At 39.5% G+C, this 15,089-nt stretch overlaps 1 protein-coding gene across 4 annotated transcripts in view; it reads right to left on the bottom strand.

Moving 5' to 3' along the window:
• The window catches only part of SPAG1 (sperm associated antigen 1), a 70,774-nt gene that overhangs the window by 41,108 nt on the left and 14,577 nt on the right, over positions 1-15,089 (bottom strand). For all 4 annotated transcript variants that reach the window (XM_030553572.1, XM_030553571.1, XM_030553573.1 and 1 more), the window contains 4 exons: positions 10,469-10,599; positions 9,607-9,713; positions 6,317-6,479; positions 149-568 (listed from right to left, as the gene is read on the bottom strand). In XM_030553572.1, the coding sequence (XP_030409432.1) occupies positions 149-568; positions 6,317-6,479; positions 9,607-9,713; positions 10,469-10,599 (821 nt within the window). The remainder of the gene's footprint in view (positions 1-148; positions 569-6,316; positions 6,480-9,606; positions 9,714-10,468; positions 10,600-15,089) is intronic.

The following is a 15,089-nucleotide window of genomic DNA, read 5'->3' as shown; positions in this document are numbered from 1 at the left end:
TGACTCATTTTGTAAAATGACTTTATTATTTATCACAGAGGAATTTACAGCCTGTCAGTTTCTGTCAGAAATCTGTGGATAGGCTATGATGGTTAAACTGTGGTTCTTTATAGTGATTCTACTCTTTTCATAAGGTATCACAACTCACCTAAATTGATGACATTTTCAATGGCCTCCGAGTACCTCAGCACAGCCTCTCCAAACTGTCCATTCTTAAAATACTCATTTCCTTCACTTTTCAGTTTTGCTGCAGTAGGAGGAAGCAAACTAGACATGCTTTTCCCAGCAAATGAAGATTCTGTCCCATGTGAACTGGAGGTCTCCTTCTTTACATCATTGCTTTCATTCTTTTTTTTACCATTTAGATAACCATTAACTTCACCTTCATGGTCTGGTAAATGTTCAGTTGTCTTTTTCTCTGATATGTCTTTTTTCACTCTACTCTCAGTGTATTCACTCTGCTTCTGCGTCTCTGACTTACAGCCATCTCCTTTGCTGGAAAACTTTTTTTGCACATTCCCCATTTCACTTTTAGTTGCAATCTTGCCTCCAAGTAGTACACCAGTTTCTACAAGGAAGTTAATCAGTCCGGTCAGAGTTTGCATCATTGGAAGGAACTATTCTAAAGGCAAAGAAGGGGTGCATGCCAAAGTCCACAGCATAAAATACTTCAAGAGTCTTCATTTATAAAAATTGATTTGTCACAGAAAACACTCTCAGAACACAGATTAATTTCTAGTAATGAACAGTTTGCAATCCAAAGTAAAAATGTAATACTTTCTTGTCAAATCTGTTTTCTCCTTGCTGAAGAACTTACAGCTCCCCTTTTCTTACATAATGGAATGGTACAGAATTTACCCTGAATTCAATCACTTAAATACTGAATGTTAAATAAAAAGTTGATACTTTAATTTACATGAAAATGCAGATTTACAGTTTTTCAAATCAGCAAATCACAATTACTTGTCATGTTAGAATTAGAATATCAGCACAAAATTAAATTGTTTTACTGATAGTTCATGAAAAATTTTAGAGCTATCAAACGATTAAAAAATTAATCACGATTAATTGCACTGTTAATAACAGAATACCATTTAAATATTTTGCATGTTTTCTACATTTTCAAATATATTGATTTCAATTACAACACAAAATATAGCGTACAGTGCTCACTCTATATTTATTTTTTATTATAAATATTTGCACTATAAAAAACAAAAGATATAGTATTTTTCAATTCACCTAATACAAGCACTTCAGTGCAATTTCTTTAACATGGAATTTGAACTTACAGCTGTAGAATTATGTACAAAAAAATAACTGCACTCAAAAACAAACCAATGTAAAACTTTAGAGCCTACAAGTCCACTCAGTCCTACTTATTGTTCAGCCAATAGCTCAGACAAACAAGTTTTTTATATTTGCAGGAGATAATGCTGCCCACTCCTTCTTTACAATGTCACCTGAAAGTGAAAACAGGTGTTCCCATGGCACTGTTGTAGCTGGTGTTGCAAGATATTTACATGTCAGATGCACTGAAGAATCATATGCTCCTTTATTCTTCAACCACCATTCCGGAGGACATGCATTCATGCTGATGATGGTGTCTGCTCAATAATGATCTCCCAGTGCATGTTCATTTTCATCATCTGAGTCGGATGCCATCAGCAAAAGGCTGATTTGCTTTTTTGGTGGTTTGGGTTCTGTAGTTTCCACATCACAGTGTTGCTCTTTTAAGACTTCTGAAAGCATGTTCCACATCTCCTCCCTCTCAGATTTTGGAAGGCATTTCAGAATCTTAAACCTTGGGTCTGGTGCTGTAGCTATCTTTAGAAATCTCACATTGGCACCTTCTTAGCCTTTTGTCAAATCTGCTGTGAAAGTGTTCTTAAATTCAAACATGTGCCGAGTCATCAACTGAGACTGCTATAACATGAAATATATGGCAGAATGCAGGTAAAACACAGAGCAGGAGACATACAATTCTCCCCCAAGGAGTTCAGTCACTAATTTAGTGAATGCATTATTTTTTTAACAAACGTTATCAGCATGGAAGCATGTCCTCTGGAATCATGGCCAAAGCACGAAGAGGAATATGAATATTTGGCATATCTGGCATGTAAATACCTTGCAACATGAGCTACAATAATACCAGGCAAACACCTGTTCTCATTTTCAGGTGACATTGTAAATAAAAAGCAGGCAGCATTATCTCCTGTAAATGTAAACAAACTTGCCTGTCTTAGCAATTGGCTGAACAAGAAGAAGGACTGTGTGGAATCATAGGCTCTAAAGTTTTACATTGTTTTGTTTTTGAGTGCAGTGTTGTAACAAACAGAAAAAAAATCTACATCTGTAAGTTTCCCTTGCACAATAAAGAGATTGCTCTACAGTCCTTATATGAGATTAACTGAAAAATATTATTTCTTTTGTTTATCATTTTACAGTGTTAATATATGCGATAAAAAATATAAGATGAGCATTGTTCATTTTGTATTCTGTGTTGTAACTGAAATCAATATATTTGAAAATGTAGAAAAACATCCAAAATATTTAATGCATTTCAGCTGGTATCCTATTATTGTTTAGCAGTGGGATTAAAACTGCGATGGACTGCGATTTTTTTTAATCCCAATTAATTTTTTTGAGTTAATCATGTGAGTTAACTGCAATTGACAACTCTAGAATATCATAGAATATTAGGGTTGAAAGACACCTCAGGAGGTCATCTAGTCCAATCCCTTGCTCAAAGCAGGACCAACACCAACTAAATCATCTTAGCCAAGGTTTTGTCAAGCCGGGCTTTAAAAATCTCTAAGGATGGAGATTCCATCACCTCCCTAGGTAACCATTCGAAGTCCCCACAAATAACATGGAAAGGAGACATTTTTAATCCATCTTCTTGTAATATATCAATATAGCTCAATAAAAAGAGGTTTCATATGAAAGGTAAACAAAGGACAAAGCATAGCCTTATATGAGTTCAAATTAAAGACAGACAATAATGAAAATTAACCCTAAAATTAGCTTTAAACAATGTCCAGAAGATAAGAAAAACCACAAAATCATTGTATCAGATGTAACCTTAGACAAATTCTTCATCTAGCAGAATGGCCTATCACCATAGCATGTAGGTATTTAATTTTATTCATTAGAAAAGGTTTTGGAACACACTGATAAACTAAAGAGTAATAAGTCATCAGGACCAGATGGTATTGACCCAAGTGTTCTGAAGGAACTCAGATATGAAACTGTAGAACTATTAACTGTAGTCTGTAAACTATCATTTAAATCAGCTTCTGTACCAAATGACTGGAGGATAGCTAATGTGATGCTAATTTTTAAAAAGGGCTCCAGAAGTGATCCTGGCAATTACAGGCCAGTAAGCCTGACTTCAGTACCAGGCAAACTGGTTGAAACTATAGTAAAGAACAAAACTGTCAGATACACAGCTGAACATCATTTGTTTGGGAAAAGTCAACATGGTTTTTGTAAAGGGAAATCACACCTCAGCAATCTACTAGAATTCTTTGAGGGGGTCAACAAGCATGTGGACAAGGGGGAATCCAGTAGATATAGTGTACTTAGATTTTCAGAAAACCTTTGACAAGGTCATTCACCAAAGGTTCTTAAGCAGAGGAATCTGTCATGGGATAAGAGGGAAAGTCCCCTCATGGATTGGTATTTAGTTAAAAGATAGGAAACAAAAGGTAAGACTAAATGGTCAGTTTTCAGAATGGACAGAGGTAAATAGTGGTGTCCCCCAAGGGTCTGTACAGGGACCAGTCCTATTCAACATATTCAGAAATGGAAAGGAAAAAGGAGTAAATAGTGAAGTGGCAAAATTTGTAGATAATACAAAACTACTCAACATAGTTAAGTCCCAGGAAGACTGCGAAGAGCTACAAAAGGATCTAACAAAACTGGGTGACTGGTCAACAAAATGGCAGATGAAATTCAGTGTTGATAAATGCAAAGTAGTGCACACTGGAAAACATAATCCCAATTATACATATAAAATGATTGGGGCTAAATTACCTGTTACTACTCAAGAAAGAGATCTTGGAGTCATTGTGGATAGTTCTCTGAAAAGATCCACTCAATGTGCAGCGGCAGTCAAAAAATCAAACAGAATGTTGGGAATCATTAAGAAAGGGATAGATAATAAGATGGAAAATATCATATTGCCCCTATATAAATCCATGGTACGCCCACATCTTGAATACTGCATGCAGATGTGATTGCCCCATCTCAAAAATTGGAATTGGAAAAGGTTCAGAAAAGGGCAACAAAAATGATTAGAAGTATGAACGGTTTCCATATGAGGAGCAATTAATAAGACTGGGACTTTTCAGCTTGGAAAAGAGACGACTAAAGAGGGATATGAGGTCTATAAAATTATGACTGGTGTGGAGAAAGTAAATAAGGAAGTGTTATTAACTCCTTCTCATAAAACAAGAACTAAGGGTCACCAAATGTTCTGTTCTGTTTATTCCCTCTGGGGCACCTGGCATTGGCCACTGTTGGAAGACCGGATACTGGGCTAGACAGATGTTTGGTCTGACCTAGTATGGCTGTTCTTATGTAACAGAAATTTTGACGCTTGAAAATATCAATAAGGCAACTGTACCCTCTAATCATTTTTTATGCCTTGGCACCATCAGCCTAGATACTGGGTTTTCCTTTTATCTTAACTGACAGGCAGAGGTGCCAACAATCCCACAAGAATCTTTCATGCCCTTATATCTTTAAGTATTGATTCCCGATTGTGCAAACTAGTCAATATTTCAGAAGATTATATGGAAATACATAATCTATAATGCCCAAGTTGATGTAATTTTTTTAATTACCTAAATCAAACCAGATAGCACTTGAGTAATCAAGATATAGAAGAGATCATTTTATTTGCCATCAGCCCACACCTAGAGCATTCTATGTGCTCTTTAATAAGAGAGGAAAATACCAATTCTTAAATTTGCTGCAGGAATCCAGGCAGTAGGGAATTGGGAAGATTCTATGCAGATCTACAGTAAAGCAGAAAGAGACACAGAATAGCTTTGGGATAATTCTTTTTTCCTTGTTCTAATGAAGTTTCTTGTCAGCATCAGAAGAAAGTGATTCTTTCTGGGATTCTTTACCATTGTCATACAACACCTGGCAGAGGAGACAGGAACCAAGATACCAACCTTCAAGAGCTTGGTGAACACCCAAGGTGCCACATGCAAAGCAAAAGCAGGAATAACAGATGAGCTAGAATAGCAGATACTTCATATCAGTTGTATGCAGTGTTGTTTAACCATGCTGGTTCAAAGATATTAGAGAGGCTAGGTGAATGAAGTAATATCTTTTACTTGACCAACTTCTGTTGGTGAGCTTCTCTCTCTCACCAACAGAAGCTGGTCCAATAAAAGACATTACCGCATCCACTCTGTGCTCTTCATTCTCAGAATATTGTCTTCCACAGTCTGAAAATAACAACTGATATAAAAGAGAGACAGAGTCAGTTCTGAGGAAAGATTGTAGCATTTGAGAAATATAATCCTACACAAAAGACAGCCTGTGTACTAGCCATGGGAATGGAAACAATTGCAGTCTTTCCTCCTAAACTGCACTAAGGAAGAGGTATTATTAACATTTATATGGTAGTAGTGCTTAAATGCAATAACCAAGTTGGACCCCACTGTGCCAGGCAAGGTACAAACAAATAATAAATTACAGTCTCTGTGCCAGTTTATAATCTAAAAAAGACAAGATACAATAGGTGGATGAGATGAACAAATGCATTGGAATGGAGGAGACAAAAAAAATAAATGTACTGGGTACCAAAGTGAGTAAATGAGGGCTAAATGACCTGCTACAAGACATTCCCATTTAACCCTTTTAACTCTGCCTATTATTCTAATCTCTAACAGGAAAGCAACAAGTTCTCACAGTAAAATACTTACGAGAAGGATTTCTATAAAAGACTCAGATTGGGCAGAGAGAGAATTCAGACATGGCATAAAGGCCTAAAAGGGGAGGGCATGGAGGTGCACCATAACATTTAACTGGAGGGTTGTGTCCTTCTCAGTTATCGAAGACTCAAGTAGTCCAGGGTAATGGAAAGCCATACTGGAAGTAAATGGGATAACAATCCTCAAAAGAGTGGGAAAAATAAATTAAAAAGTTGGTTCTGTGGCCTTGAGTGCCACTGCAAAGTCAGGGGAAAAAACACTAGGCTAAAGATACAGTGAGAGTTGGACATTCACACTACTTAAAACCTTCAAATTGCCAAGATCACTATGCCAGGTAATAATTACATAGACAAACATATTACTTTTATCTCCATTGCCACTTTCATGTTCTTCTCCATTTCCTCCTCTTTCTTCATCACCATCCGACTCCTCGACATCTTGAATAACTATTCTTTTTCCTTTGGTGTGAGTCTCAGGTACAGGCTCTAAATCTTTCATCTTCTGCTCAATATCTGACAGATTCTTCTGCAGTATAGCAATAATAGCAATTTTAAAAGTCTTTTAAAAATTAGCATTTAGATAGTGCTTTACCTTTGCAAAGCACTTTTTGTTGTCTAAATAATGCCTACAACACACCTCTGAAATAATTACTCAGTATTACCTTAAAATAAGAAAATAGAGATAGGTTAAATGACTTCAAGACCATATAGTGAGTCAGTTTCAGAACTGGGATTAAGACTAAACTGTTTCTGGCTCCCATTCCAATGCTATATCCAATGCCTACTGCGTATACATATTATGCAAACCAATAGGTACCATTTGTTAATACATTCTTTGGAACATAGATTGTGTCTACTCTGTGTGTAGACAGTGCAACACTGACAACTGAACTAGATGGGACAGTCTACAAGGACAGAGACTAACAGATTTAAAGAATAAAGACAATGGATTACTACGCCGAAACTTTAGGAAAGGTCTAAAAGTAGTTTAATCAAAATCCACAGTACAGAGAGCCCAATGTCTGCTAGGGACTTTTGTTTTCTTTTCAAATAGCTAAACTAACAGCTAGGATCAATCATAGGAAATGATCATTTCTTGCAGAGTCTAATAGAAACACACTGCTGATTGATGAAAAGTTATGCTGGTCTTACAAGAGCTACAATTCTCCTATTTATTTCATTATCATAACCATATGAAAAATATCAGAGGAATTCTAAAGCTCTAATTTCTGTTTGTAAAAAGCTTCTAAAAGGCCAGATTTGACATATGTCCTAGAGGTTACAGCTAATTATTAGAATTCAAGAAGAACACTGATCTATTAGGGAACATACTCCTTTAAAGTTGTGCAATGTTTGCTTACAACATTGTTTTGAGTTGGAACTAGGGTGGGCTGGCAGCCCCTCTATTAGCTCCCCTCCACACAAACCCCCAGTGCCTCCAGCCGGCGGCCCCTGCAGATCAGCTCCTCCCCCATCCTGAACGTGGTGAAACAGCTATTTCGCCGTGTTCAGGAGGCGCAGGGAGGGAGGGGGGAGGCACTGCTCCGCGGGGCCCACCAGTGGGTGGGAGGCACAGGGGTGGAGGAGAACTGATAGCGGGGCTGCCGGCCCACCCTGGTTCCAATCCCCCACCTCCAACTATGATGGGCTGCTCTTCCAGCGAATCCCGCAAGTAGTGGACAAAGTACCGTACTAGCAGGCGATGAAAAAAATTTCCCTGGAACCTAACCCCCTCCATTTACATTAATTCTTATGGGAAAATTGGATTCACTTAACACCATTTCGCTTAGTTGCACTTTTCAAGAAAATAACTACAACATTAAGCGAGAAGTTACTGTAATGAGATTGGGGCACAACAGAACGTTGCTAATTTGCACTGATGGTTAAGTCACGGCACTCAAGCCAACAGCCTCCTGGTATACATAAGAAGGCTGCAGGCTGGGCTTTGACAGTGAAGGAACTTCAGTTCTTGAGCAAACTTCCTACCTTGGTCCAGCAAAACCCTTTGTTTGTATGTTTAAAGGCATACTGGCAAGGACATTCCATTCCTCGGGACTTCGGAGACAAGGGTGATTAATTGTTATGAATTTATTATGTAAGTTTTATGTTTTTATACTGTGCATGGATTTAGGGCCTGAGCCTGTGAGGCTGCAAAGTAGCCTGGTGAACTCCACACCCATGAAAGTCAATGGGAGTTGACGGTGCTCAACAGATCTCCAGAGATGCTCAAAATCTTACAGGATGATCAGAACATTAAAGCCTATAAAAATAACTGCAAACTCCTTATTTTGGGAAATTAATAAGCAAAATTAAACAAGGAGATATGAAATCTTAGTAACATCAGATCTAGCCACAGTTGTTTCTACCAAATCTTTGATGAGAAGAGGAAGAAGACTGCCATTGTGTGTGTGTGAAATACAGAGGAAGAAGAACAGTAAAGTGTAAATTACTGAGGTTTAATTTTTACTGTTATGGATAATACCTAGTAAAATGTAAATATCAATAATGGTAAGGAGACAAGATAACAAGCTTTCGTTTTTGGAAAGAACTCTCAGAAATGATTCAGCAATGCCTCCTCTCTACAACTGACTATATCACAGGTTCTTAAAAACTGTGGTCTGTGGACCATGCTTCATTCAGGTGCTCCTCGGACAGTTCCTTCTGAGGTGCACACCTGGGCGGCCACACATGAGAGAATGAGGGGCTACCCACCTAATTAGTGGTGCTTTGCAGGCGTGGCTCTACTAGAATGAAGATGCACATGTGAGGTGGTGACCTCGGGGAGATTAGGGGTAGGTGGGAGGGGGCAGTGGGGTGAGTAGAGGGGGTGAGGGGAATTTGGGATGTGAAGGGCTGCGGCGGCCAGAGAAAGAGGCAACTTTCCCCAGCTCCAGGGCTGCAGCTGCCGAGGAGAGACCCCACCCCACACTTCTTCCCAGCCCCACCCCCAGCTCAGGGGCTACCACGGCGGGGGAGAAATGGCACATCCATTGCATTAGAAAGAGAAGACTACTGATATTAAAATGCGACTTGTGTGCTTTTATTTGTAGAGCAAAAAAAACCCATTAATTATTATTATTTTTATATAGCACTTTTATCCAAAGCACTTTACAATAGTTAGCTAATGGTACAAACAACATTTGGAAAGATCATTAAGTGGTCCGCCAAGACGCTCAGCAATTTTGAAGTGGTTCACGGGAAAAAAAAGTTGAGACCCACTGGACTATAAGACTAGGCATATAAGTCAGTCATACATTTTTATTATAACTACCATCTCATCTGTAGTCACAAATAGGATTATATTGTTTAGGTCCTTTTTTTAAAATAGTCATAAAAATATGTATTATATATTAACATTTTAACAAGTATTTTAAGATAGAATCTTTAATGGTTTATATCTCATATTTGCCATTATAAAAAAGTAGAAGCCCAGACCTCAACATAAAGTAAATTCATTCAGTAAAGTGAAGTCAGTGAGCGAAACAGAACTTTTCAGTGACGTTTCCCTGAATAAAAAGTGACTAGATATACATCCATTATTATACTATAGTATATCACTTTTATCTTACGTCAAACACATAATACAAGCAACATGCATCTTGTTCTATACACACACCTTCATTCTAGAAATACACACAGTTACTTGTCTTTACCTTAGCTATGGCATTTTCTGGTTCAACATGTAATACTTTGCCCAAATCCTCTACAGCTGCCTGGTAATTCTGTAGATGCTTGTGTACAGTGGCACGGCGCATAAGAGCTACAAATTAACAAAGAACATACTATTTATATTGTATTGTTCTAAATTATACTGCAGACTACAATTAATTCACATTTAATCAGAGAAAGTACAATGTGAAGTACAAAACAATTTTGCATTACATTTCATAAAGCCTTTCATCCACTTCATAATGGCTATGTATTAAGTTACTGATTTTTTGTAATCACATAATTTGATATGACATACCCTACATTTATATGGTGATACATTAACTATCACTCCTCTTAATAATTTTCCAATTTGTCCCACTCTCTCCATATAAGTTAAGTTAGCTATTTACAAATACTTACCTTAGTAAGAAAGCATGCACCAAGTACCTTTCACTGCTGTTTTAATGCAGTTGTTAAGCCTGTTAAAAGGTGCTTTTCTGTGAATATTAGGAGACAGTGCATGTCACCAATACAATGTGACTAACAATCATCATTTTGAAAGCATGATCTGACCACACACCGTCATCCTATTGTCACTTCAGCCCAATCTTAGAATCTTGGATCAAAGATAGGCAGGACAAAACTGCACAAATCCCCAAACTGTCATTTAAAGTAGCATAGGCAGAGCTAATCTGGGACTATTTTCCCCCACATCTGAGGTCTGACAACTGAAGTCAAAGGAAAGATCTCCCACTGATTTCAATGAATGATAAACCAGGCCTGTGTTTCCACCCCAGCCCCGCAACCCGAAAAAAGACTTTTCTCTAGAAACAAAATTCTGAGAAATGGAAGTTTATATTTCACCTTTTAGGTTGCCAGGCTCCAAATCTAACACTTTCTCACAATCCTGAAAAGCATTATGCCAGTTTTGAAGTTTGATTTCTGCTTGAGCTCTGTTATTATATGCTGCCACAGTGGGCAATACTGATATGCTCCTGCAAAAGACAGGACAAAGTGAGCTGTATGCTAGAAAGAAAACAAAAGTATACAAAAACTTAATTAAAGTCAGTTTTAAATTGTAAAGAGCTATAATAAAATTTAAATTACTAAGCAATGCAATTTCAACTAGAGGACTGTGAAACAGTATGCAAGAGCAATTTATTTTAAAATCATGGCAACACAGAACTGCAGCAGAGCATGCTCTGTATAAAAGTGATGCATCTCAAAACAATTTTGAGAACTTTGAGGCTCCTCATCTCTTATTATATCTTTCTTGTAAATTATGGTGACTAAAACAAAACCTACTTTTTATTTTCAATTTGGAGTGGTAGGGCTGGGTAGATGGTATATAGGAGGAAAAAAGATGGACATGCAGCATAGAATAATCAGGTTATAATGACCTTATTCTATATGGCTGTACACTAGAAAGGACTGTAGTCACTTAAAATTGCTATCAATTCACTCTAAAAATACATTTTATTCAAATTTTATGAATTTGAAAACTTAAGTAAATAATAATTGCCATACTGGATCAAACCAGTAGTCCATTCAGTATCTTGTCTCTGACCAATGAAAGATGTTTCAGATGAAGGTGGAAAAAAATAAAAACTAAACAAACCATTGTGGTCAAATGTGGGGAAGTTTCTTCTAACCCTGCAAATTAGCGGTTAGCTCAGGCCCTGAAGAATGAGAGCTTATGTTCCTTCTAATAAACAAACAAACAAATAAATATCTTACATAATGCAACTGTGGATGTTCTTGATATCCATATTATACCCCCAAAAACTACAGTAAGAGAACATTAAGGTTCCAAAGTCAAGCACTCAAAAGACAGAAAACACCAGAATTAAGGTTGCCTGTATATGCATTATGAAAATTACTTTAATTATGTGATCACATACTACTTTTGCCTCATTCAGTGCAAAGGATGAATGATGCTCACCGAATGGGTATCTAGTCAATATTTATTTTTATACTCATCACTTCATGTGTAGCCCCACACTTTATTTATTGCACACCATTCCACACTGAATACAGAATTAATTTCCTCATAGGCTTTTCTGTGAGATCATAGCATCTTACTGCTTTACATACATTAACTGATTTATCCTCACAATGCCCTTGTGCGAAGAAGTAGTATTATTATCCAAATTTTACACATAGGGAACTGAGGCACAGAAACGAAGACCAAAATGTTCACAATTTTTGATGTCCAATTTAGGAAGCCTAGGGCTTGACTTTTTTTTAATGTGCTAAGAAATGGTAAGCAATTATATGCTCAGAGCAGAATTCCCACTGACTTTAGTTGCAGCAGCGAGTGCTCAGCACTTCCACAAATCAGACTAGGTGTTGCAAGTTACATAACCACAAAATGAGGAAAACACAGTGGCCACCTGTGAAAATTTTGGTTTACAGACTTGCTCAACATCACACATGAAATTTGTGGCAGAGGCAAGGAGAGAATCCAACTTCAGAGTACCATTCAACTTCCTTAACCAAAAGACTATACTTTATCTTCCTGCAGTTCCCCGCCACACATTTTCCAACTTTTGTAACAAATGAGGCAGGAGGCCCACACACAACAACAACTTCATTCACTACACAACAGGATTCATTTTCAGAGCAGTTTACCCTGTGCACTTAAGGAGGAAGAGATCCTGTGGAAATCCAGCATTATTTTGTATCCCAATCTTAATATTTTTGCATTCTTGACCAGTACAGATCACTTAGAGCAGGGGTTTCAAACACGCGGCCCACGAGGTTATTTTTTGCGGCCCATGAGCTCCTCGCAGCCCTCTCCACCCTCCCCCATCATTTACCTAGAGTGGCTCCAGTCCGACGTGCACCGGAGGCAGAGCCGGCTCCCTGCCTGCTCGCGCTACCCCCGTGCCGCTCCGGGAAGCGGACAGGATCTGGGGGAGGAGAGGCGCAGGGGTGTGTGTTGATGTTGCTTCAGGCACCACACCCAGCAGCTCCCATTGGCCGCGGTTCCCCGTTCCCAGGTAACGGAAGATGCTGGGGGCGGTACCTGAAGCAACAGCCACACACATCCCTGTGCCCTTGTTCCCCCACATTCCAGCCGCTTCTCGGAGCAGCACAGGGGCATGGCAGGCAGGGAGCCTGCCCTGCCCCCAACGCGCGCCCCCCAAATTCCTCCTGCAGTCGAATCCCCTACCCTGAGCCCCTTGCCGCACCCTGCACCCCGGCCCCCTGCCACACCGCTCCTGCACTCCAATCCACTGCCCTGAGCCCCCTGCCACACTCCAATCCCCTGCTGTACCCTGTACACTGAACCTCTGCTGCACCCCGCACCCCTCCTGCACCCCAGCCCCCTTCCCTGAGCCGCCAGCCACACCTTGCACCTGACCCCCTGCCCTGAACCCCCTGCCGCACCCCTTCTGCACCCCAACCCACTGCCCTGAGCCCCCTCCCACACCCCTCACCCCTCCTGCATCCCACATCCTAACCCACTGCCCTGAGCCCCCTGCCACACCCCTCCTGCACTCCAATCCCCTGCCCTGACCCCCTGCTGCACCCCTCATCTCTCCTGCACCCCACACCCCAACTCCCTGCCCTGAGCCCCTGCCACATCCCACACCTCTCCTGCACCCCCTGGGAGCAGGGAGGGGGCGGAGTTGGGGTGGGGATTTCAGGGAAGGGGTTGAAAGAAGCGGGGCCTCATGGAAGGGGTTGAGTGAGGGGCAGGGCCCAAGGGCGGCACGGGGGAGGTGTCAGTATTGCGGCCCTCAGGCCAATGTACTAGTCCTCATGTGACCCTCATGATCATTTGAGTTTGAGACCCCTGACTTAGAGGATGATCTAACGAAGCTGTCCACAATAATGCGCCATCATTTTCCTAAGTAGTTAATACTTACATTAGAACCCAACAGTGTGTATTACTACTTGAAATTATTCCTACCAATATATAATGTTGCATTTATCAACAATGAATTTCATTTGGCACCATGCAGCTCATCTACTGTATAAACCTGTTCATAAGCCGAATATTTTTGGTAAAAAAGTGATATATCAAAGAGCAGGGGTTGGCTTATAAATGGGTCTACACCAAAATTTGATGATTTTAAACTCTATGGAATCATTGAATTGAATATCTAATACATTGTTATTTTGTTTACCTGCAGCGTTTGCAGATATAGAGCTCCTCGGCTCCCTGTGGCCATGGTTCGCTGTTCCCAGCCAATGGGAGCCGAGGGAAGTAGTGCGCCACTTCCAGCAGCTCCTATTGGCTGGGAACGGCGAACCGCGGCCTCAGGGAACCGAGGAACTCCATGCCTGCAGATGCTCCAAGTAAACAAAATGTCCCTCCAGCAGCTTACCCTGACAGGCTGGGAGTCAAAGTTTGCTGACTCATTTTCTGATGTCAATACTGCAGCCTTTTAAAGTTGCAAAGGCTTTGTTTGGTGGACTAGATTGGCTTGAAAGGAATACTAAAAAGAGCAGTGCTGCAGATCTGCATGACATTTCACAAAATGCTATGACTTACAAACCAATCAGAAAAATACAATGAATGATAGTACTATAGCACTGGTGTCAGTCCACTACTGTGTAATTTGATCTCTTAATGCATTTCTACCAATGGACCTCATAAGTCTCGAGCCAATATGAAAATATAACATGCAGAATTGATGGAATCTCTAATAAAATTGAAATAGCTTGTTATCCCCAAAGACATGCCAATCTACAGGGCTGCTTTGAAATAAACAAAGAATAATAATAATTTGACAGTGATAAAGCAGGTGACATTCCTATATAAAGTCCTACAAAATCTATAACTACAATAATAATAATCTATTTTCATACTAGTATTTAAAATGAACAATAAAATCAAAAGAAAAGTCTGCTTATCATGCAGCATTCAAACTTCAAGTTGTTGAATATGCAGAAGCAAACAATAATTGCGCCGCTGTTCATGAATTCTGTATCAATGAGAAGCAAGTAAGAGAATGGCGAAAAAATAAAACACTAAAAGACATGCCAAGAAGCAAGAAAAAAATGTCCTACGAGGTGCACTTCATTTTCTGAGCTAGAAAAAGATCTCAATAATTGGGTTGTTGAATGTCAACAAAATGGGTACATTGTCACTAGAACTGGAATTTGTCTCTGTGCTCTGCAAACGTCGAAAGACAACAAATACAAGTCCGTAAAGCCATCAATATTACTCGCATCAGTGGGTTGGTGTACTTGCTTCATGAATCGTCATGGTCTCTCTCTTCATCAGCAAACAAAGATAGCGCAAAAGCTGCCAAGACATCTGGAAGAAAAAATCGAATCTTTCCAAAGGTTTATTATAAAATATCGAAAGGAATATGCATTTGAACTGTAACAAACAGGAAATATGGACAAAACACCAATGACATTCGATCTCCCACGCAACAGCACGGCAACCGGTGTTGGTTCAAAAACAACTTTAATTAAAACCACTGGCCATGAAAAAAACCATTTTACAGTGGTTTTATGGTGTTTG

The sequence above is a fragment of the Gopherus evgoodei genome, chromosome 2 (assembly GCF_007399415.2).
Source record: "Gopherus evgoodei ecotype Sinaloan lineage chromosome 2, rGopEvg1_v1.p, whole genome shotgun sequence".
NCBI lineage: Eukaryota > Metazoa > Chordata > Testudines > Testudinidae > Gopherus > Gopherus evgoodei.
This window is presented reverse-complemented; position numbering and strand designations above follow the sequence as displayed.